At 32.5% G+C, this 24853-nt stretch overlaps 4 protein-coding genes and 1 non-coding gene across 7 annotated transcripts; 2 read left to right on the top strand and 3 right to left on the bottom strand.

Annotated features, from left to right (window-relative positions):
• Window positions 1–3583: 3583 nt before the first annotated feature.
• Bma-hlh-1 (Uncharacterized protein) lies at window positions 3584–8536 on the top strand (the record flags this gene model as incomplete). 3 transcript variants are annotated; one of them, XM_001900286.2, is made up of 7 exons in its annotated part: window positions 3584–3750; window positions 4029–4201; window positions 4850–4993; window positions 5205–5320; window positions 5478–5612; window positions 6722–6845; window positions 8418–8536. In XM_001900286.2, 7 exons carry the CDS (start codon window positions 3584–3586, stop codon window positions 8534–8536), a joined length of 978 nt encoding a protein of 325 aa, XP_001900321.1. The 3 variants fall into 3 exon arrangements, with proteins under 3 accessions (XP_001900321.1, XP_042934740.1, XP_042934741.1); XM_043078806.1 differs by lacking the exons at window positions 3584–3750; window positions 4029–4201 and adding an exon at window positions 4610–4685; XM_043078807.1 differs by lacking the exons at window positions 3584–3750; window positions 4029–4201; window positions 4850–4993; window positions 5205–5320; window positions 5478–5612 and having other exon boundaries at window positions 6776–6845.
• A 668-nt stretch (window positions 8537–9204) lies between these two features.
• Window positions 9205–13914, top strand: Bma-npax-1 (Uncharacterized protein; the record flags this gene model as incomplete). Its single annotated transcript, XM_043078805.1, has 6 exons — window positions 9205–9246; window positions 10826–10945; window positions 12677–12878; window positions 13151–13307; window positions 13471–13659; window positions 13896–13914. 6 exons carry the CDS (start codon window positions 9205–9207, stop codon window positions 13912–13914), a joined length of 729 nt encoding a protein of 242 aa, XP_042934739.1.
• A 796-nt stretch (window positions 13915–14710) lies between these two features.
• Window positions 14711–17989, bottom strand: Bm4172 (Uncharacterized protein; the record flags this gene model as incomplete). Its single annotated transcript, XM_001900288.2, has 8 exons — window positions 14711–14893; window positions 15164–15333; window positions 15628–15712; window positions 15892–16092; window positions 16265–16355; window positions 16489–16630; window positions 17080–17230; window positions 17963–17989. 8 exons carry the CDS (start codon window positions 17987–17989, stop codon window positions 14711–14713), a joined length of 1050 nt encoding a protein of 349 aa, XP_001900323.2.
• A 1136-nt stretch (window positions 17990–19125) lies between these two features.
• Window positions 19126–21681, bottom strand: Bm10109 (Uncharacterized protein; the record flags this gene model as incomplete). Its single annotated transcript, XM_001900290.1, has 7 exons — window positions 19126–19218; window positions 19536–19669; window positions 19945–20059; window positions 20215–20400; window positions 20722–20837; window positions 21095–21171; window positions 21563–21681. 7 exons carry the CDS (start codon window positions 21679–21681, stop codon window positions 19126–19128), a joined length of 840 nt encoding a protein of 279 aa, XP_001900325.1.
• Window positions 21682–23562: 1881 nt separating this feature from the next.
• Window positions 23563–23641, bottom strand: Bm10111. The gene has a single exon (XR_006227883.1). It is a non-coding gene; the product is annotated as an Unclassified non-coding RNA Bm10111 (non-coding RNA).
• Window positions 23642–24853: the final 1212 nt, after the last annotated feature.

Below are 24853 nucleotides of genomic sequence, written 5' to 3'. Positions count from 1 at the left end.
ACGTTTATCACAGTTAAAATAAGGTATGATTTGTTCAACCAACTCTCATTAGCATTTTTAGCATATTGACATAAATATTTATGAGCTGTTCTAATCATATTCCAAATGATAATAATTCAAAATTACAAGTATATCTGATCACGTTTTATGAGATTTCAAGCAGTTCTATTTATAATTACTTAATTGAAGGAATTGAAATTTCTTCAGCTAGAAATTTTCTATGAAAAGCCCAGTAAATAAACTTTTCTGGGAGTTCACAGTCTGACAAATGATAATATGTTGAATACTGTCCAAAATTAGTCTAAAACTAAAGATATCTGCTAAAAGAAGTTCTGGATGACAATGTCGAGATTATTTTGGATTCCATGTTAGGGAATGATACACATCCTGCCAAAACATACATCTACAGTTAAGTTGGAAAGTAAGGTTGGTCATTTAGTTAGCACTTGCGACAATAAATTTTTACTTGGGACCAATTGCTACAAATATCTAACTGACTGACACATCTATCACTGAGAGAAAAGTGCGGCTTATAGCAGAAGCAGAAGCTCAACAGCTAATGTATCGTAATACGAACAGGAATCTTCAGTGACATCTAATATGCCGACAAGAAGCCTCACTTCTGTAACAAGGCACCGCTAAACACACATAGTGAATTGTAATACTTAATCGGCTCTATTCGTTTGTAGTGACTATTTCAGGAATAGGAAAAAAACCAGAAAGGTCAAGAAGAACTAATATATTTTTTAAAATACCTCAAACAGCTAGTTTATGGATGCATTTATTGGGAAAGAATAAAACTATTAACTAAAAAATTAGGCATAAAATCAAAAATTTGAGAAATGGTGCATCTTAAAGAATTTTGTCGAAATTTATCAAAAAATTTTGTCATATACTTTACTAAATTCAAGAATAAATAAAACATGAAATCTTACAACTATTATCATAGAAAGACTAACTTTTCAAGTTTTTTTTCTTCGCACATTTTAAACTGAAAAGTTTAGAATGTGCAAATGCTTTTCAAAAAACTTATAGTAGTTTCGAATAATTGAGTGATAAACCGTAAAATGCTGTAGAAGCAATAAATGTAAATACAAACATATAAATTAATTAATTAGCTAATTAATAGATATGTTAAATAAATAGATTGATTAAATATAAATAGGTAAATTATATGTAGGAAGGTAGGGGAAGCGAATGGGGAGAGCGGCAAAGAAAACTTGATAAGTCTAAGCGAGCAGCATTTTTAGAAGTAAACGGAAAGTGAATAATTATAAAAGTTGTTATAAATGCTACTAATTTCGCATAGACTTCAATTTATATAGGTGGAAGGAACTCTCAAGCATTTACTGTGAATGACCACCTAATCTTTTCCTGTCCTCGACTTTGCTAGCTTCGTTAAAGTCCACTTTCTGTTGTCATGTATTTATGGTAGAGAAGCTTGTTGAAATGAGCAAGAAATAACATATGTGTTAAAAATAGTTTTACTCCAAAAAAAGTGGAAAAAATACAAACCTGTGAATGCAGCTGAATGGAATGATTTTAGAAAAATAGATCGAAATAAGGAACTGACGGAACATTGGAGAGAAAATTGCGCTTTATATGCCCACGAAACTTTTCAGTTCTAAACAGAAGCTAACTTTTTTTTCGAAAATGATATTTATCAAATTGTAGCATGTACACATCTTCTGATGCAATAAGAGTCTACCCGAGATGTCGAGATTAATGCTATGGAAATGAATCATATGTTTATTTGCTTAAATTCTGCATAAGCCTTTTTTTGCTTGAATTGTCCACCTCAATTCCCAAATATTTCAAGATGTAAAAATTTTTGATTTAAATGGTTTGAAGTAGTTGAACGAAAATCAGCATAAGAAATATTATCTTGAAGCTACCAGTAATAAAAGTCAACAAACAATATGTAAGAATCCTTGAACTGGATAGTTGCAGACCAATCCATGGAGCTGTCACAAAGAATTAAACAATATATGAAATATTATCTCAGATGTTGTCTGTCCTGTTCCCCTTCTCTCTGTTAGCAAATTTTGAGACCAAATTCAGAAGGCGACCTGTAAGCAATATTCGTGTTTATGTGTCTGCTGGTGCAATTCTGTACCGATGACAATTTATCAATACTTGGAATTATTTCTTTTCAAGCTATAAATTTTGTTCCGTTGTACCCATCGTCGTAAAATTATTCTCAGAAGTCGGTCCTATGAAAAAAACATCTTTTATAGGATGGTTTGATGTTAAGGGACAATAAAGGGAGGTTGAATATTTTAGGGGGTATCTGTTGCTGATCTGATATAACTGCTGCTATATTGCACAACTGTCTCTAGGAATTCCTTCCTTCTTTACTTCTCTCCATTCCTTGTAATCTGTAACGAAAGCTTACTTCTCTTGTAGTTAGATTTCAACAACTTTATTTCAAAGAGGAGGGGCGGAGTACAGTAGTTAGCCAGGAAGTTAGCCAGAGATTAGTTCGGGATGCTTCACCTTCTTTCAAGAATGAACAGTTGGCCTAAAGTCAGTTGTTGGTAGTGGACGTTTTTGTTGTTCCTGAAGATAGCAGCTGTCGAATCAAAGCCATCTTCTGTCTTGTTCGTCATCTCGAAATTTACGCCAATTGTTCTCGAAGAGAAGTAAACCTGCTCACGGAGCACAGCCACCGGCCTCTGCAGATAGTGAAAAGCTTGAAAGGTAAGTCTCCTGGAATGCTGGTGAAGAGAATGATAATGTTGATAATAGTGGAATAATGATGTTAACTAACTCTAAGGCAACTATTTTATTTTATATTTAAACTAACACATACATACACGTCAGCATCACTACTACCACTACAACACAACAGTTGGCCTTTAAGCACAATTCGGCAACAATTAACCATGGAACATATGTGTTTCTTCGGCCGAAGTGCTAGAGTTTTAACATGGTGATACAGCTGTCCCCGCCTGTTGCCACAGATGGCGTACCAACTGGCCTATTTCTAGTATAAGTCTTAGTTAGCTTAAGCCTAGCTGGCAGTCTAGCCCGTCATCGTTTCGGATGAAACATTCACAACAATTCTGCATCCATTTGACCCACCTTGAAGGACAGCCTTAATTAACAGTCACTGCACTTATCTTGATTGTATATGATTATATATGTCGCCTTGAGTAGTAATTTCAAGCGAGATTTCCCTTGAATAAGAAGACTAAATTTTCTTCCAGAAATATTCATGTTGAACAATTTTCGTTTTTTTGGTTAGTTTCACAACTGCTTTATTAGTTTCATAGCTAGCTTCTTTCTTATTAATTTTGCAAAACGCAACGCGCCAACCTCAAGTAAAGAGGATTGCACATATTAAGTGTATAAACATTTGTGTAAGGATTTGAGCTTAGTACTATGTTACAAAACATTCCACTACTTTTTCGGTGCAAAATGCAAAGGAAATCATGATTCGTGGAATACTTATTTGAAAAGAGAGCGCTTATCCGGAAAAAGCTTTTTAATGAATGTCTGAATGAATACATCAAGTAAACAAAACAACAAATATATAAATAGATCAACAAATGGTTAAGAAAATTTTTTTGATTAATTGCAGATGAACCCAGAAGGGTGTCAATACGATCCATTATACGGCTACACACAACCACAAGCACGAATAACGGCAGCGCCGGATATAACGACTTTAACACCTTTTGCACCTCAAGCAACTCCTCTTGGAGAATATTCATCCGCGCATGCCCTTTCTACTTATGATCCGTATAGGTAATCCTGATTCCTACATTTAGTCGGAAATGTGGATCATTTCATTTAAGTTTCAGCACATACAACAAACAAGAGATCACAACCGTTACCGCTTCATCGTTCACAAATAAGGGTTTTCATTTGATTACATGAATTTACTACGAAGCATAATTTGACCAATTCTACAGTTTGAGTAGAGATTTGACTGAGTTATTGGAATGCTTTATTTTTGGAACGTAGGGAAAAGCTTTTCTTTGTAACAATTATTTCATTATTTCATTTCACTTCCTACTTTACAGATATCCGTCCTATTACCCATCATACGGCCCCACTACTGGTTCCACATCTTTCTATACCACAGATTTAACATCGTTTTCGACAAATCGGGGCAATGCGGACTTCTCGAAATCAGTTCGATCTGACCCTGGAATTACCAAAGATATTAAGCAGGAACAGGATGCTAAAGAACATGGTCCATTTTTACTGTTTGTTTATCCAAATTAAAGTTTTTAAGAAACATTGAAGGGTAGTTAACCTTAAGTTCAGTTCCGTTATTGAAAATCAAAGTTTGATTTTTGCTTTAAGAAATCAAATATAAATTTACGATGTTTATGAAAAATGGAATGTGTATATTATTAGTTAGTGCTTGTGACAGAATGTTGTTTATAATTCTGCTGCTTTTTCTAATTCCTAAGCATTCAAATAATAAGCATTCAAATTCAGTCTCATTCAAAATCAAAAATCAGTGCTAGCATTTTTAATAAAATGAATTCATCAAATTATAGTAATTTTACAAAAACACATATGTAAATTCCAAAAAGAAATTGAATTATCATTTCTAAAACATTTTATGCAATGTTATCTTGGTTGAATGGTAGTAATGTTGATTGTAGCATTAATCAATCAGCACTTCTCATTATCTTTTTGTGAAAATGTTTCTCAACATACAGATGAAAGTTAATATACTTGCTCCACTGACTTGTTTTTCCATTTCTACTTTTATCTCTTTTCTAGACTCACATTCTATTTATGGGAAAAGTTAAGTTTATAACACAAAAATGTTAGGCTTTTGCTGTCAAATTGCATAAGGAGGATAGAACTAAGCATTTAGAAGTTTTAGCAGTAGAACTAATTTCGGCAGCAGGTGGTTCAACCAGCGATATCCCAGAATCACATGCGGAGTTAATTCAGACAAATGCGGATGTCGCTAATACTTCAACCGTTGTGCAACAACATGCTGAACCCACACAGGTACCGCGGAGATGTAAGTTTTTGAAACTTATTCCAAACAACATTTAACAATCAGTTCAGTTAAAAAGCAAATTTTCAAATCTTTGCCAAAAGATGCTTATAAAGCAAGCTATCTATTCATCATTTTAATTTTTGCTGCCACCTTCCCGTTGATAACTTATTGGTTTAGTTATCTGCTTACTTATTTAAGGAAAAACAAATAAGCTAATATTACAAAATTGTAGTGGACAGAAGGAAAGCAGCAACAATGCGCGAAAGGCGGCGATTGCGCAAAGTAAATGAAGCATTTGAAGTAGTAAAACAAAGGACATGTCCTAATCCCAATCAAAGATTACCAAAGGTTTGTTTTCATTTATAGTATAAAACTTTTCAAAAATCTTAGAAAGATCCTTTAAAAAAAATAGGTTTTTAAAAACTCAATTTCTCGAATAAAATCGCGAAAGTCCTTCAATTTTTGGGAATGTTCCGGAAAAAATTCCCTAAACTTTTTACTTTAGGTAGAAATCTTGAGAAGTGCAATTGAATATATCACAAAGCTAGAAAATATGCTACAAAGTCAAGGAAAAATGACAAAAATCATGGCTGCAAATCAAGGAATTCACTTGCCAGATAACGATGGCCAGGATTATGTCGTCAGTTGATTTCAGTTTCCGTTCATTTAATTTTTTTAGGCGCGTTGAGGGGTAGCGATATCATAAGAACGCATCATAGATTCTTTTTATTTGCTTGAGAGTATAAGATGTTGAATAAAGATATTAAAATTGATGACTAGAAAACACAAGCCTAGACACATTTATGATGAAGTACAGAGATTTATCCAGAAGTGGTTTAAAAATGAATGATCTTCTGGTACCCAGGAAGGTACAACACCGACAAGGTTTTTAGGATCAGCAACTGAGCCATTAGAGGTTATAGAAACTCTAGTTCATAAAAAGTCAGATAGTCGTGGAGAAATTTGCATAACTTTTTTGACGAATTGGAAGTGGAAAAAAATCTTTTCTTTTCTAAGTGCTTTCAAAAGCATAGCTTCTTAGTTATAAAAATGTTTTGTTTTTAATTTTCAATCAAAAAAACTTTTAATTGTTTAATTTTTATCATTGATTGGAATGCCTTAAGACAACTGTATGTTACGTACTCATTAATTTGAACATAATTTACTTATTCGATTTATTCCATTTACTTTATATTTGCTTTTAGTTAGCAAGTAAGATTGATAAGCAAGCAATTACGAAGTCAAAAATCAAAATAATCATCTACTGTAAGAAATTTGGTTCCTGTCATATATGCCAAATATCATCATTGAAAGATTTATTACTTCATTGCAACAGCTGTGGAAGTGATATATCAGTGATTTATTTGCTGGGATATCTTTCCTACACATTGAGAAAAATTTTTTCTCAACTTTTTCGACTTATAAAAATTTCATTTGTCATGAGAGATAAATAAAACTTGTTTTAAATTGGAATTAGGAAGACTGTGAAATGATTTTGTTATCACATTAATAATTAGAAACGATAGCTAACATATCAGTTTTAGCAATTCGGAATAAATAGTTCAATTGTTTTCATTTGAGATTACTTCATTCTGTTCATTGCTAGTGGAGTAAAGTCTCATATTTTAAAGCTTCATATTTCAAAATAAAATCAATAAGCAACTTATATTTTACTCCATCAGTATTTTTGAAACTAAGTATTTTATTTTAAAACAATTAAAAGCAACACAAAAATCGCTTTTATTGCAGTCTGTACATAATGCATCCAGCAACGGTTCAGCTGCAACTTATTATGATAACAAGATGGGAACATTTACGGAAGAGAATGAAGATTTCGGAAGTGTAAGCACTGGCGAAAGTTCTCATGAAGCAAGTCAGATTCAGTAATTAAAAGTAAAACTGCAAGTTAGAAAAGTTTCAGACTTTAATTTGAAAATAATTTATCACAAGTCATTTTAAAATAAAAAATTTTTGGTGCGATAGGTTACAAAAGTAATTTCTTGTTACTGATATTTCCGAACCTTGATTGTTAAGATTCTGTTTTCTAGCACTATTAATTTATTTTTCCAATTTTTTAGACTAACAAAATTATCACAATTTACTTCTTTGTATTTCTGCTTCTCAAAATACTTTTTATATTTTTCGTCTATTGTAACATGCAACCATATTTTTAAGCAGTAGCAATTCCTAAGAAAGACGTCCTATTCACTTTCGCAAAATGAACCACGCATTGTGCTTCTAATCTTCTGAAATTGGGAGTTTCTAATTCTCGTTTATCTAGGTATATGTTATCAATCAAAAAAGGATGATTTCTGGAAAATACTGTTTGTTTACGATAGAAACAAATTTCTTGCTCTTTTTTACAGTAATTTAAACAAAAGTCAAGCAAAGTTCAGCAATCAACCAACATTCCAATGTGATCTTTGCTTTGCATATATACAAAAGATACTTAAAAAATCAAATACTTATATTAGTAAAATATTATGGCCATGTTATATTAGTGAGTTGTAGTTTTCCTTTGCATTCTCGAAATAGGCAGATACTAGCACAATAAGGTTGTTTTAATTATATTATTCTTCAGTGGATATAATAATCATTTGCTTGCACTCAATACCATTGAAGATGAACAACATCACAAGTTCTTTGATGCGAAACCTAATCTTTTTTGTTTCTATCTAAATACAGAAACATTTTTTTCTTCTTTCTTTTCCATTCGGATTTTTTCAAAGCAAAATTCTAACCATTCCAATTAAATCTTAAAAAATGGCTCATTTAGTGTACCGTAGCTAGTATCAATCATCTCAGAGGATCAAGTGATTAATGTTTATCCGTCTATTTCATTTCTCTAGTTGCTTCTTAATTCATCTAATTATTTGATTCCAAAGGAGTGCTTAAGAGAGTTTTAAACAGGATCATTACAGAGAAAAAGCGGACATCCTTAACGCAGGTCAGATGTAAGATTTTTAGAAATTTAAGACCGAATATATATATATCGCTTTACCAGTTTGAGTGACGGAGAGAATCTAGTAGAAGAGCAATGTGCAATAACAGTGTAATAAGTGTCAGTTGTTCCTACTTGACTTCAAGTTTTGACCTCGTTAATGTCACGAGGATAGATCCTACTCTCGAATTTTATTTTCCAAAGATTTGGAAAGATGTTTCAAAATATCTTTCTTATGAAAATAAAATATCTGCTTCACAATTGGAAAATTTCAAAAAAAAAAAAGAAACAGTATCTTAATTTAAAATGTTCTCAAGCGTTAATAAGTATCAGTTGTTCCTAAAAGACTTAAAATTTCTAACTTCTTTATTTTTCAAAAATTTGAAAAGGTGTTTCAAAATATCTTTCTTATTTCAAAAAATCACATTATGTTTCAATACTTAACCCAAATATTTAAACTTATGCAAATCACAAAACAATTTACAGAAAGTTGATGAATTTCAGGGAAAACATCGGGCAAGAAAAGTTCTTTAGAGCGGCTATCACGTATCGTTGACAGTATTGCAGCTGATGAGGATGAGGGAGGATTAGAAGGTTCGGGGAGTGAACCTTCTGTTACTTGATAAATGATTTTTCGAAAATGCTCAATGTTCGTTTATCGCGTTTGTCACATTTGAATAAATAATCAGGTTTATAGCGAAATCGTTCGACTTTAAGTATTTGGATAATACAACCTAGGGATGACACATTTAGTGATTGATGATACAATCTAGTGAGTGACATGTCTATTTTAAAAGTTTTCATTCACCTATTTCGCTATGGAAACTTCCTTGAAATTATTAGTCAACACATATAAAATTATTTAAAATTTCGAATAGATAATTCATATTGAATTACTCTTGTTTCTGTAAGTCACTAGTAGGCGATCGTAATACAATCTTGTTGTCTGAATAACTTTTATTCAAATAACCTCATAATTACGTTAAAATACTGCTCTTTTTTGTCCTTACAAAAGTTTTATAAATTAATGAGAGTAAAAATTAACATCTGCAGAAGGAATTAAATGTGTAAGGTGATTACAAACTTCATTTCAAATTTCAAATCTTTCATTCTGCAATTCAGTCATAATGTCGCAACATATATGCATTGATTTAGTATTTTGAAGTTCATTCAGTTTCATGATAACAGTTATAAAAGCTTATTGTTGATAAGAACTACAAAAAGCTTATTATTCTATCCAAACCAATTATTCCTATCTTTTGTCTTCATGAGCAGTTTTCACAAAAAATTTATGGAAGAAATGATGGGTGAATCGACCAGAAGAGAAGGAAATGTAAGCTTTTTATCTTACTCTTTCTATATAATTATTAAATAAATCTTTTTCTACTTTGACGCTGGATAAAAAGTAACTTAGAAAATGAAATTTTAAAACAAATGCAGAATTATGCTGTTGGAGACAATTTCCCAGTAAAAAGTGTAATATTCATCATCCATCAATCACGATTTCTTGATCGAATTGACAATTTGGTATTCTATTGTAATCTTTCTGTGCTTCTGCATTTCTCTTGCTTAACTTATACTATGCATACATAAAAGTAGAAAATTTATATATTTGATATGTTCGATAGTAAAAATATTTAAGTACACGACAAGATGCAAAAACAAATTTAAATATTTGCAGTGTAGTAAGCTGATGGAATAAGCATTATAATAACAGTAAAAAGTGCCTTCTGCTACTAGCAGAAGCCGCCACAGTGATTTTAAATGGCAAGGGTGTCACTGCATATGAAGAGAAGTTGTAGTTTGAGGGATGAAAAAAGTTGAAATAATATGACAAGAACAACAACAATAAGAAGAACAACAACAATAAGATGTTGCGTGTAATGCATAAAGTATGGAGCAGTTCAGTCTGCGTTTGCTAACTGAATTCGTCGTTTCACTTCTTTCCAAGTGCAACAGTACCATCAATCCACTCATTATTCTCTTGAGCGCAAAAAGTACAACAATAACATTCATCCAAATTGTTGCTTTCGGGTATGGCAGATATTTTGTCCATATGGCAATTGTCGCCCTAGGGCATGGTGGATATTTGATTCGCAGTCCGGTTATCAGTTCGCATAATGTGTGGCAGAAAAGGGATGAAGCTGCAAAGCAATCTAATAGTGATAAAAAGTTTTTTCAATGTCCTATCATCAATTCGACACTTTGTTGTAGTGACACATTTGTTTATATTAAATGAATAAGTGGAAGAGTTCGGTATCAGCTCGAAGAGATAGGCAGAACAACAGAAATTTACAAAGAAAAGGTACTAGAAAATGAACAAAAAGATCATTTCTGCCAAGCCATTTTGGGCAGGCCTTTCGCTAAGCATCCAGACCCGTTTTCAAAAGCAGTTCTACTCAGTCTGCTTCCTGTTTGCTATTCGTAACACTTGACATGATAAGCAGGTACAGAGAGACATATGAAAAGATGAATACACTCGATGAAACACCTCAACACACATATACATACACACACACAATCGTACATATCTTACGGTTACTCTGCCTTACACCTCCTTTTTCAGAAAAATCCATTCTGTTGACAGTAAATATTCAGAATCAACAACTCTTATTTGCTTTTGTTCGGGTTACGGGTCATCTCAATAGGTAGAAGTAAGAGAAAGACCTGTAGTGAACAATTAAAGATTTCCATTCTTATGAGTGCAACAAGAATCTTTATCAAAATTTGTGAACATTTCTGTAAAAACAAAAATACAGTCGTTATTGGCTTTGTATTTGTTTGATTGGTTCTAAGAAAACAGTTTACAACTTGGATACGGTGTTTTAAAACACTGTGCCTGATTTTTTGACAATATCTCTTTGATAAGCTAGCCTGAGCATAGTTTTGTTTTTAATTCTAGTTACCCATAGGTATCATACGTATGGTCCATGGCTTTGACACAAAATATGATAGCATCTTCGACAGCACTAGATCACGAAATTCAGATTTACAACACGCAAGTCGATTATATTTCCTTGCTATTGACAACGGTGAGTTGCTTTTTTATAAATATTATAATTTTCTTACGCCATTAATATTACTTGCTGTTATCTCCATATTCTCATACTATTTCTTTGGTATTTTGTCCAAATTAATAACATCTATTACAAGAAAGTGTTCAAATACCACTTGTATTTTTCTGTTTTCAAATTCTTGGTTTGAAAATTAGAAATTTGAAATTTCGAAAAATTTCAGAAAACCCTGCCTACACAGATCACATTCAACTTTTATATTCTCCGAAATTTATCATATTTTTCCTGATAATAAAAGAGCTTGTAATTGATAATGCAACAGGGTTGCGTTTATGTAACACGCGTTTGTCAGTCATTTTAGTAATAAAAAAGTGTGTCGTATGATTTCTGAACAGTATCTTAGATGAAAAAGGACAAAGCATAATCTAAAAATCAATTATTTCGCTTAAGTTATATTTATTTGTTTATATGTTTTGTTGGTAACAAAGCATTGTCATCCGTCATTTTGCCAAATTGCATCCTCCTACTGCAAATCAAGGCTGAATTAGACGTAACAGGACAAAAAGCGTCTTCATAGCAAGCTGGATTCTTTTCTTTGGATACCTGATGAGAACAATAAATTGGAATTCTACATTTTATTTCTGCAAAATTCGTTAATACGACGAAGAGCCGGTCAGCTGGGCGGAAAGAATAGAGAGGGAATTAATTCACTTTTTTGGGGAAAAGCTGCAAAGAATGAGACATTGGCATTTAATTGTTTTCAGTGTATCAGAACTTCACCTAAGACTTTTATAAATGGAAATAATTTCAAAATAAGTCAAACGAGAATACGTCTGACTGGATTTTAGTAAACAGAACAAGTAGAAGGATGACGTTCATCAAAAATGGCACTTGGAAAAACATTCCTTGTTTTGCAGAAAAGCTGCAAAGAAAGGGTAAGGATGATGGGTAAGGATGATTTTCTGTTAAATGAAACCGAAACTGGGCGGAAAGAATAGAGAGGGAATTAATTCACTTTTTTGGGGAAAAACTGTAAAGAGTGTTTCAAACATAAAAAGTTTGTTAAAATTTAAGTGATAAGTTGTGTAATAAGTTGAGCTTTTAATATATATTAAAAATATCAGCTTTCATGAAACTCTTACCTTCTTATGATGGAAAAGAATAACAATATTTGGATAGCACAACACCAGTAATACAAATTGCATGAAGATATTGATTTGGCTTGTATCGTGTGGTTTAAAAACCTAAGCAGGATACACGATGGATGATTAAAAGAAAGTGAATAATAGCTAAATCATGAAATTTTTAAAAAATTTGTACGATCGAGCTAATCCTGATATGAGCATTAAAAGATTAACTGGACAGTCGGAATCTCCTAATGATAATACTGATAAGACAAAGAAGTCTGCATGGTTTACAGCAAAATATGAAAGCTTTGAGGAGCAAGAAAGCAAACTTTTAGACTGATAAGACGGATGAGTGTACATACTGCTATTTAAATAATCAATATTTGAGCTGTTGTGAAGTTACGGGTTACATGAAATAAGCATGAAAATTGCTTACCTTCATGAACCGTTACATGAAATAAGCATGAAAATTGCTTACCTTCATGAACCTTCTGCACACTGATAAAAAGATGATTTGACCATTTGTCACTGCACAAAAAGCTAATGAAAAAAACAATGTAAAAGCTTGGATCCAACCAAAAAAGATGATAAGATTTAGAAAATGCACATCTTATTGTTTCAGGGACATGACAGCGCGTCTTGCTTCACACCAGCTCTACCCTGCACTGTTCCAATAGATGCGCAGCAATACATACTGCCACATCCTTTGTCGTCAAATTCATGTGTCACAAATCCTTCGAAACACTGCGAAAGTACGAAGAAAGAAATTCAACCTACAAATCCTTGTAAATTAATTGCTTCTACTACGCCGCTAGTTATATCCTGTACGTTGTTGCCTTCTCGACAATTTCACATGATTTTTCGTATTAAGAAAAGAAATTTGAACACATTGTATTAAAACCAATGAGTACAAGTCAGGTTAAGCAGACGTTTGATATTTTTTAAATAACGTTAAAGCTTTGTTCTTTCTTCTATATCACTTGTTACTAAAATTTAAATGCGATTCTCTTAATCATGGCTTAACCAATTTTCTACTACTTGTATGAATTATTAATACTTTTTTGTACTGTAGAATGAGCTTTTCTTATTTTTCAAGCTAAGAATAAGCTTGGACGACCATACAATCCTGGTCGACCACTTGCGATGGAAGAAAGACAAAAAATTCTGCAGCTCTACGAAAAGGGTCACAGAATAAGCCATATTGCTCGCATTATTGGTGTAACACACAGTTGTGTTTCGAAAATCATGACAAGGTTTAATGTTTGTATATTCAAAATGTAGTTCACTTCATTTGATAGCAGATAATTAAAATGTCATCTTCACCAGAAATATTTGATCAACAGCAAGTTTTACAAAAATAAAAATGACTAATGGAAAATAAAAATCTTTTCTTAAATGAAACTTTCTATTTCGTAGATATCGACGTACAGGCTCCATGCAACCGCGCTCCACATTTTCCACGACGAAGAAAAACGTAGGTTGCAGCAGTGATATCAATGCTGAATCAGTCCCGAATAACAATTATCAGGAAGTATGCAGAAGCTGTAGTGTTGGTGCTACGCTAAATGGTGCTAGTCGACCGGTTAAATCTTACTTAATTCAAAGGTTAGCAGATTTTAATAAAGGAATATCTAGCGGAAGAAGTTATAAACAATACATTTATACTGAAATTGCGTTTGACGGATATTTCATTCTGGAAGTATTGGTTATAACCTTTTTTTAAACAAACTTCTAAAATTTTTTGAAAAATAATTGTATGAAAGAATTTGCTTTTCATACACACCTAGAGTGTTAGTAAAATTTCTTGAATTCCCCAGGATAATTTTTTGCCGTATTTATAGCATACTATGCGATAGATGATTTATAAGTTGGAGTTTATGCATTCTGTACTACACTAACCCAGTGCCAACTCTATCTGGAAATTATGTTACCTTCAAATTATTATTTTAAATGAACAATGTTGCATTTGATATATGTGATAGATGTACAGGGTTGTAGTCAATAAACTTGTCTAAACTTAATAGCAGTATAATTATTATCCAGTCTTTATCAGTTCGTCTTATTTTGGGTTTGTTTTCCAGTTTAATATTTTGAATTTATTAAAAGTGCCTCGGATGAACAACATTCATTGTTTAGAAAAAATTAGGAAACAAGCACAAAACAGAAGAGGAAATCACGAAATTCATCATTCGATGTTTATTTAGATAACATCCAGATTTAATTAACAATAAGTATGTAAAGACATACTTCTCCGATTAAGTTTAAATTATTTTCTCAATATAATTAATGTAATTATATAATCCAATATAGTTATATTATATTAATTATATTAATGAAATTTTAATAAAATTAATATTTTACTTAGGTCACCATTTATATTCACCAAGTTTATATTTGTATGAGATTTTTTTTTAAATATCATCAAGTGTTTACATATTTATGTGAATAATGAAATAATGCAAAGTTTTATTATTCCAATTTTTATTTCGTGTTTTGCAAAATTATTTGAAGCACAATAGTCAGACAATTGATAAATGGATTTTTTATTGAGACTGTGGAATTTTGGGATGTTTCAAGTATGTTCAAGAAATGTTGCTGTTATTATTGCATCATCATCATTCATTAAGCATCCTTATCAATAATAACATTGAAAGAATTATTCTCCTTTACAACTGCTTGCATAAGCCAAATAGGACGTAAAGAATTCCGCGATCTTTTCTTTCGCAATTTTTTTAGCATTTATATACTCGCACAGTGTCCTATGCAAATATACATATTGGCCTTCTGTTTGCACAGCACCAGCTCGCTGTGTTCGTATTTCTTTTATGACATCCAGCACCTGAAATAAAGATTAGAAAGTGCGCTAGGAGTTGTAACAGATCATTCTATCCTCTGGAATACTGATACCTGAAAAATATGACAACAAAGGTGAAAACATGCATTCATATGCCTATGCAAATACGTATACATTACCCTTCTGTTTATATGGTACCAGCTAGTTGTGTTCATATGTTAAAACTGTAACGAACAAATAAACAACTTAAACAAAATCATATCACACCATTTTTATTGTGATATTACTTTCAAAAAATGAAATAATAAATCTTACATTGAGATCCTTCCCTTCAAGAAGGATCTTCAAGCAGATCTCGCATGCAATGATTGTCCCCGATCTTCCGACACCTGCCGAACAATGAATAATTGCTGTGCTTCGAGGTTGATCTCGAATTTGTCGCAGGATTCGCAACATTCCCATTCCAGATGTTGGCACTCCAAAGTCTGAAATTACTCTTTTCCTTGTAGAAACATCGGAAGACAAATTGCTGTTTATAAAAAGTGATTCCAAAAAATTCGTCGAGACTATTCATATTTCATAAATTCAGCACTTTAAGGATTCAGAATAGTTAAAAGATCAGGAATTATAGTGTGACAGTTTGTTTCCGTAACGCTTTTTTTGTAAAAATTATTTTCAAATTAGCAGAAAAAACAGGGTTCCGGAAATGCTAGCTGCATGCAAAGTTGCAAAGAACGAAATTTTATATAAAATTCAAATAAATTAAATTGTTCACTTACCTGGCCAGTCTAACCATTTAAATAGGGTTAATACAATTGCTGGATTTCCCTTCACGTTGATGTTCATTTGAATTGCTTCAAAAACCTGAGGATTTCTCCAATAATATTTCCAGAACAAAAATCTTGAATGTTTATTTGAATTTTAATAAAGATGTAACAAGTTTTTTGATAACTTCACAATAAAAATGGTCCAGTAGAAAATAGTTCTGCTTTACGAATTTTAATAAATTCCAGAAAATAAGGTAGAAATTGAAATCATTAAACCTTTTCTGAAGGTGATGAAGTTTTCCGGACGTTTTTTACAATAATCTTTCCGTATTGCTTTGTTTCACCCTGATTCAATGGAAAATATTGGGAGCATTTTTGCTTACCGCATTCTATCACTTTACACAACATAACGATAGTTTTTGGTTTCTCTTGCCACACCAACCGCCAAAAATCATTCACTGTCGAATCCATTGGGCCCTTTAATACTTCTAGCTTCATGGTGGCAAGGTGCAACGACATTATGCATAAATCATATAATCAATGTCAGACACGCTAATATGATATATTATTATGTATATTTAGGATCATTTCTATAACAGGAAAGTTCAGCTAACATGATAAAAATAGTTCATAAGAAAGCTGTTCACACCTGTGTACAAATAAAATTGTTGGGAAGATTGCAGAGTGATGTCCGAACATAATTAGCATGAATATAATCCCTATCTGGAGGCACATTGAATCTGTGGAAAGACATGTTCTCCAGTAATTAATTTAAGGTATACTCCTTTCTTATGCACTTGCTGTTTGCGTTTGCGAGATATATATTAAATGCAGAAAAGCACGAATTATTAACGTAAATGGTAATCAAATTACTTTAGTACAACTCTTGTGTGATCATAGCAAATAATATTGTTGTATCGGTTGCAATCCTTATTCCGATCAAATGCTGCTTGTGAAGTTGCTGTCGGCACAAATGTTTTCAATGTTGCAAACTCTGCTCGCAAACCGTCTATTTCTTGAAGAAACAGAACCCCTTTTCGACAAAAACTATGAAAGCTTTTAATAAATTTATCAATTACATAGCAGAATAAGTGTGAGCCTATCAAGTATTACTCCTTCAGTTTTCTTGCTGTCCTTTAATCAAGTGACAAGAGGAAATAAGAAACTTCCAATTTTGGTAATTGAAAAGTTTTTCTGTTGCTCTATATCACGAAATAGAGGTCCTTAGCATCGCATGACATTTCAAAAGTTAAGTGCATCATGAATGAGATTTTAAAACCTCCACCTTATGCTGGACTATAACCACATCATTTAATTAACTCGTTATTCTGCGATATCACGAATCATTAGGGATGGTGCATTTGTCTAAAACTTAAGATTTCTATTTTGTTAGAATAAAGGAGATTGAAAAAATGAGTATTATTTCTTAATTGCCATTCATTACTTTTACCGGACAAATAGTACTTTTAGCAACAGTAGCAAGCGCAAATTTTTCCAGTGCTTGATCAGAGCCTGATTTTTTCTTCGGTCTTGTCGGTATAACCACTCCTTCATCATCTTCTACCGTGGCCATCGTCACTAGTTCCTCCACTGTGCTCTCTCTTTTGCTTTTCTTCTACAATGATTTCTGTTCCTGTTCGTTTTTTCAAGTTTAGCTAAGTTAATAGACATAGCATTACATAATGCTATCAGTTGTTATTTTACACTAAACAAAGCCAATCCAGTTATAAACAAGACAGCTCAAATAGACTCGAAGCAGTGATGCAGTTTCGACAAAATCGAGGTTAGGCTGATTTTACCTATTTGGGTATCTTTGGACGAAATATCCAGATATTGAAATTCAAGGAGGAGCAAAATAAAAATGGCATTAAGTAGGTAAGATTAAGTTTCTTTTAGTGCTTCACATTTTTTTTTCCTGGTCTTATTTTATGTCTGTTAATTGGAGCATTTCTTTTTAAATCTAAATCCTTCTACTTGTTTTCGAAATTATCTCTCATTTCCTTTTCTCTGAGCTATTTCCTGTCTTTTTAATTTACTGTCACATTACTTATCCGATTTCTTTTACTTTAAAATATTGAGTAATTAAAACTCTAATTAGCTTATTGTACAGTTTCTGTTGGTTGGTAAAACGATGACAACTGCATCTTGGACACCTCCGACACGAAAAGTGACGACGCTTCCAATCTGTGGCGTCAAAAATTTTGAAAATTTGAAAAGTAACTTTGCTATGTTGAATTCATAACCATCAAGAGATACTGATTCCTGACAAGAAACACAATACATTAGTGCAGAAATTCCAAACCTACTGAATTTTCCAGCCTCAGCATCCAAGAAATTCCAAACTTACCCCTTTGGACTTCTTGCGTTTTACCATCCTGCACTCGCTACACCAACTTCATTTAATAATGAATCTTCACAACCGCTGAGGTCTTTTAATACGCGAAGCATGTAAACATGAAGGAAGCCACAATAATATCTAAGACGCAAACAAAAGAATTATAGTTCATTCAAATTTCAGAAACTGCTTAAATTTTTGCTTAAAATTTCAGAAACTGATTCCATTTATTCCTACATAGCTACTAAAAACTTCCCTTAATTAGAAAAAAAAAAAATCGCAACACCTATTTTTGATTGCACTATAACGAAAACTTTAAGCCACTTCAGTAACTTATAAGTCCTGGTAGTAAACAATAATGCATTTAACAAAAGCTGTTACTTCCATACCTTCATGAAATGTTCCATTATTGAACAGCATCCTAAAAATTCATAAAAGCATAAAACAAGTTCCCAGCAGAATCACTCCATGGGGCAAACGCTATCAATACAAACTATCAACAACAGCACCTTCAAGCAACCACACATGACATTAAATTCAAACTAATGAAAATTATCCAACTTCCATAAGACATGGAATTTTTTTTTTTGTGGACGAATATTTAGAAAAATTTTAAATAACAAAGGAGATTTTTCACTTGGCATTTTCGTTTTATAACTTTATTCAATCGCATAAAGAACCATGAGCGTTAAATTAATAGTTAAATGGTAGAAGTTAAACTAGAATTGTAAAGTTAAATGATTTTTAAGATATGACAACAAACACTACACTTGCTAAATCCCCAAATAATACAGATTTAATATATAACAGCGTGATTGGCAGATTACTGAAATCTTTTTCAGAATATTTATAAATAAAACCATGAAAAATTAAGGATGAAAGGAAATAACCTTCAAAACTGATAATATAGAATATAATCGTTCAATCACGGATTTTATTCTAAAAAAATTTCCAAACATATAACCAACATACATAAAATTATTTATAAACATGTAAAATTCTCATATAATAAAAATGGAACAACAGCAAACATATTTGCTCAGTTACTCATGATACAGACAGCGAATAAATATATGCACAATGTCACTGGAAATTTTTACTCAACACTAGTTCATCTTGAAAATCCAAAATAGATAATTCAAATGCTGCAAAACTGAATACAAAGCTTAATTTTGCTACTGAAGATTCAAGCGATGCTCACCACCTGAATTTGTATTGGCACTTCCATTCATTGTTATTATCTGATTCACAACGCCATCATTATATTCCTGCAGTGATGAAGTACGAAATCAAATTACTGCGCTGCGTTCAACTAGGTCTTGTTTTAAGTTGAACATATTGTAAAAAATGTGCAAAATGATTCCGCCGCACTGTAATGAAATAACAAATGACATAATACTGCAAAGCTAATATTAGTCGATTTTAATGCAATTTTTTACCAGAAGCTAAGGATTCTAAACAAACTTGAAGTCATATTTTTCTTCAAACTGCAATGTACAATAACACTTAAACACAGATTTATTAAGAATAATTGCAAGAAATTCACAATAAGAAGTTTCAAAGATATCAATTAAGGAAATCTAACCTGTAACAAATAATGTCCATTTACTCTAGCTCCAAATGCACGTGAGAAATTACGTCGAATTTGATCATCTCGCCGTTGTCGTTCCTCTTCTAATAATTGTTGACATTCATCAATTATTATTTGTGCTTCACGATCTTAAAATTATAGGATTAAAACTTGTTTTTTATTTGATACGAGATTTCATGGATGTTATTACTTTTCAGTCAATAATCACCTACTAGTTTCATTTAAAGTAAAAAAACTCTTAATTTTCTAACCCGGAATTCTAAAAAATTTTGTTAGGAAATGAATAAAAGCCATAATTATATGAGAACGTGAAGTAAAAGAGTTATTTCTACTATACCGATGCAAAAAAGCCATGTATAACACATGAACACCATTCAAAAAGCAAATAAATACAAAAACATACTACTGCAACTGCATTTTTGCAATACTGCGATTGCTTTTTCGTACATGTTTACTTTTGAAAGCGCCAATCCCTTACGGTATAAGGCTTTTTCATTCGAAGGTTGCACTGATAAGACCTAAGAAAAGATCAGGTTCGTATGAAACATAGGAATAAGAATTTACTGTAACTCTGTTCTCAACTTTAAATTATTGCTCAAATTGTTTCGGTCAAAAGGTTACACTGAATACTAATTAGTATATGTACACATTAACGCCACCATTCATGATTCACCTTATCGCAATATTCTACAGCACGAAGAAAATCGGATTCAGTACGATTCTGTCCCTTCAAAATGCATGCTGCTAAATTAGCGTAACACTTCAATGCGATAACAGTTGCTTCTGTTTTCATTTCTTCACCGCGACTTGTTGAACTGATTCTTTTGCGCCTTTCGCCAAATTTTTCGACATCCTTCACCTTTTTTTAATTCACAGTATTAAAATAGCGAAAAGTAACATCAGTTAATGAATGAAAAACACATATATTTTGGCAAAGAAGAATTATTATCACCTTTCAACCAATTTTAGACGAATTAAACGAATTTTTGAAATTTCAGATCTTCTAATGTTATTAAATGCTGAAAATTCTAAGATAAACTACATATAATTTTTTTTACATAAACTTCATATAATTTTTCATAAACTTCATATAATTTTCCTTATAAAAATGAGATAAGAGAGAGTTCTGTGTTAATTTTACTTTAAATTACTGTGATTGCTGAACATAGACAGAACTTACTGCCGATTCACCAGCAATATGCTTCATATCAACAACTTTACTGCTTCCTTCCGCGCTTGCACTTTCTTCCTGATCAGTTACCGACTCATCTACACTTCGCTCCATGCGAGCCAAGCCTAAAAAGAGCGATTATTTTAAACAAATCAATAAAATAACAATACTGAATGTAGCATAAATGCAATTACAATTTCATCCAGCTTTATAATCATTAAACAATTTTTGGGAGCTAAGAAAGCAAGTTTTAGGAAGAACAAAGAGTTCTCAGCCCTTTAAAATAGTGATCCACTGAACTTCAACAGCCTCCCTATTTTCTCAGAAAACATTAAGGTTGATGTAATCCATAAAAAAGGTGAAACAAACAGTCGATACCAACTCTGCAATCCAAACTGTGAAAGTTGCTGGATCGCTCGAGCACGAAGTAAGCACTGATGGTATAAGTAGATCGCTGCACTGAAATCACACCTTGGAAAAATGTCAGAAATTTTGCCTTCTTTCATATGGATATTAGAGGCAACTGAGTGAAACTTACGAATGTTTAACAATACCACATTATGTTTACTGAAAATCTCAAATTAGAGATGGATATTAATAAAAAGTTAGAGCATATGCATATGGAAACAAACGCATCATAACGTGGAGGGACTGAATTTACAAATGTTTGGCTTCAAATAACAATCTAAAGAATTTTTATAAAAAAGCAAAAGGTCAAACCAAGCATTTTTTTTATAAAAAAAGACTGAAACACTAGCGACAAAACGATACAACATAAAAGATTTACTGAAATAGTTCTGCAGTTAGAACTGGATCACCAGAATGAAAATGTGAAAAACAAACAACTAACGCATAATCTTTCTCGCTGTATCGAACATTCGCTTGTTCCTTGAAACGGTACGCTTCGCTCAAATTGTAAGCATCTTGAGCCATCTTATCTATTGTTGACAAGTCAGCATTACTTGTCATCACCACTAAAAACTATGACAAGTAATGGGATGGATGAAAATATCCCACTCTATCCCCACCACATCTGAATATTTTCCATATATAGTAACGTCTGTTATAGACAATTTATCCCAGTTAACTTTCCTCCACTTCTACAGAAATCAGCCAAGTCACCCTCTTATCTCATGCATTCCGTTACACAAAAACCCTAGCCTTGCCGGACAACTCATTTGATGACAAACAAATCCGAAATCTAAACAACACTGGCAAGAAACCAAACAAAGTGTCGCATCGCCGTCTAAACTCATTGTGCAAAATTCCCATCTTCATCATTCTCCGAGCAATTTAATAGGCCAGCTAGTTGATCCTGTTAAATAGCATGTTAGATAAACAAACATAGATCACATTCCGGCAATTTTGTAATATTGCTTAAAAATCATTTCGGATACGAGAAATCGAAAAAAACTGTTAATTCTTCGGTATCCCTTCTTATCCGTAATTCTGAAGGAAATACTATCATCAAATTACGGAAATCATAAACTTAGTTAAATATGAGCCTAGAAAAGTGCAACTATATGAAGTGTTCGATGATCAATGATACCCTTATGTGCTGTACTGACCTAGTTTTATAAGCATACAAAACGTTACAAATTGACATAGACGATGAGATGTGGAAAGTAACGTAATCATAGAAAGCTGTTTTCAATTTATTTTATTAAATGCACGATTTCAGCATTTCTTCAGATATGTTTTCTAACAAGTCATATCACTCTTACTGGAAAATGCATCTGATAACATGGCTGTGACATTAATCATTATTAGAGAGTTTCACCTCTCGCTAATTCGTGTGCTATAATGGAATTTGATGAATCACTCCGAAAAATTTTCAAATCATTATATATTATTTGATTTTTGTTAGCTCAATAAATGAAATATTTCTTTTCTTTTATTTCACTTCTATTCACTTACAGACAAGATAAAATTAAGTAGCATATTGTTAATGTTGACAGTATATTCATTTCAAAAATAGACTTTAACACACAAGTTTGCAAACAGATTATCTGAAACACTACTGACTCAGTGCTTGAAATATTTTTTACTTAATGGAAAATGGAAATAAAAAGAATTATTTAGGAGACGATGGGGACAGGAAATCGAATAAAGCAAGGAGCATTAGTAAGACTCGAAAAAAGACGCGTGTTCATGAATCCACGGCACTCAAGATAGAAGAACGTCAGCCAAGTGCAGAAAGATTATTCATTTTCAAAGTATTTCCTCATCACAAAAATGAAATGCAAAGAGGGCATTTTTGTAAACAAAGGTCAAGCAATAGCAAATAAAATACCTTGAGTGTTTTGATTAAAATTTTTCGTATAGGTCAATAAGTGACACAATATTTTTTTTTACACAATATTTTGTAGTACATACTATTAATTTCGAACACTACCTATCTTTGATTAAATCTTTGAAATTGGTGGGTCAAAAACTTTTCATTTTTGTACAAGCAGTAGATTAGCAGATGTTACCAGAGTATTTTGTTATTTCGAGATTTTTAGAATTTGTTAGAGGCTTCTGTGTGCGACAGGGCCACTGACATTTTTAGATAAATTCGGCTTTGGGTAGAACATTTCCTGTAGTACTTCATTCTTTATTTTAATCAAACTGCGGATAATTACTCTTGATAATATTGCATGCTTGCTAACTTTGTTCTGCTTCTATGTCTTGAAAAGAAGTAAGCTAAATCAAGCAGTGCAGAAATGTTACGAAGACCCTTCCTTCAACAACACCCAGCTGTGATGCACCCTACCTCCTGGTTCACCCTTAACAAGTATCATCCTCCAAATTAATCCATACCACACCACACCACCAACGTCAGATGTTACTCTCAATCACAAACAAAACTTGCCCTCCCTCCTGGGAAGGCAGCCAAAAATTGTTCGCCGGGTCTTGGACAAGGCCCTGGTCAAAGCTTAGACACGCAGCACCTCCATTACTGAGAGTCCCTATACCGAGCATCAAACGATCGATGGTTGATAACATATAGTTGTACAGAGAAAGAAGGGGCACTCTCTCATCATGCGATTATTCTGTGAGTCCTTTCACTTTTTCCCTTTGTTTATCAAATGAACAAATGAATCGGTAGTGATGAGAATGATAACATTAAGGTGATGCTTACGAATCACTTTGCACTTAACACTTCACAGGGGACAAATTGATTATGACTGTCATCTGCTTCATTTACGTTAATTGTAGTAAAGATATCTACGTAATTTCCGCAAATAATGCTTATACTTCGGACTCTTTGTTTCCAAATTTATGCTTCTACATATTGAAACAATTTACATCGTTCTTTGTTAGCAATCCTTACAATCATGAGGATATCTACATTGTTCTTTGTTAGCTATCATAATCATGCGGTTATCTAATAAGCTCTTTATTAGCAACTGGTGCCCATGCAAGCACCTCCTCTCCTTTGTTTGGATCATTGTCTAACATCAATGTAGATTTTATAACCATACTATTGTCAATTAGATCAGTTTTTTAAATCATCCAATCCTCCGAATCAGTTTTATTCAATTGTTGCCCAAATATTTAGCTGGCATCCAACACATCCTTCATTACGTTAATTTATTCTTGAGTGTAATTGTTTCCCTTTTCAAAAATGCAAAAGTTTAGCAAGTTTGCAACATTTCCAAGTAATTCTTTTTTGATCATTTTGTATCCTTATTAAAAATAATAGATAGAATAAGTGGAGGGATTTTTTGCAATAAATAAAACTAGAAAGATGACTCATCAGAAGCTTACTCCACAATATGCAGCTCGATGATTTTGGAGATCGTAGAGCAGCAAATGGAACTACAAGTGGCGCTGTTTTTCCAGATTTCACTTCACCATCAGCTTTCATTACTATCCGCATTCTCAGCACATCTACAAATATTCCAACTGTGTTAGCTTTATAATGCAGTTTCGAAATATATTCCTAAACTAACTGAAATATCTACCTTACATCATGTTTTGCGTAAATAACATTATGAAAGTCAGTGGGGTGAGTTAACCACAACGATCAAAATTTGTGGAAACAAAATATAATTATTTTTAATATGATTACAGCACTATGTTCATACAACTTTTTTGAAATTTTCATGGAACAGTGGTCGGTGAAAGTAGGCTCAAATTCGAAAATTGGAAAGAA

This window comes from Brugia malayi, assembly GCF_000002995.4.
Source record: "Brugia malayi strain FR3 genome assembly, contig: Bm_v4_Chr2_contig_001, whole genome shotgun sequence".
Classification (NCBI taxonomy): Eukaryota; Metazoa; Nematoda; class Chromadorea; order Rhabditida; family Onchocercidae; genus Brugia; species Brugia malayi.
The sequence above is the reverse complement of the archived record's forward strand: the minus strand, read 5'-3'. Positions and strand labels throughout refer to the sequence as shown.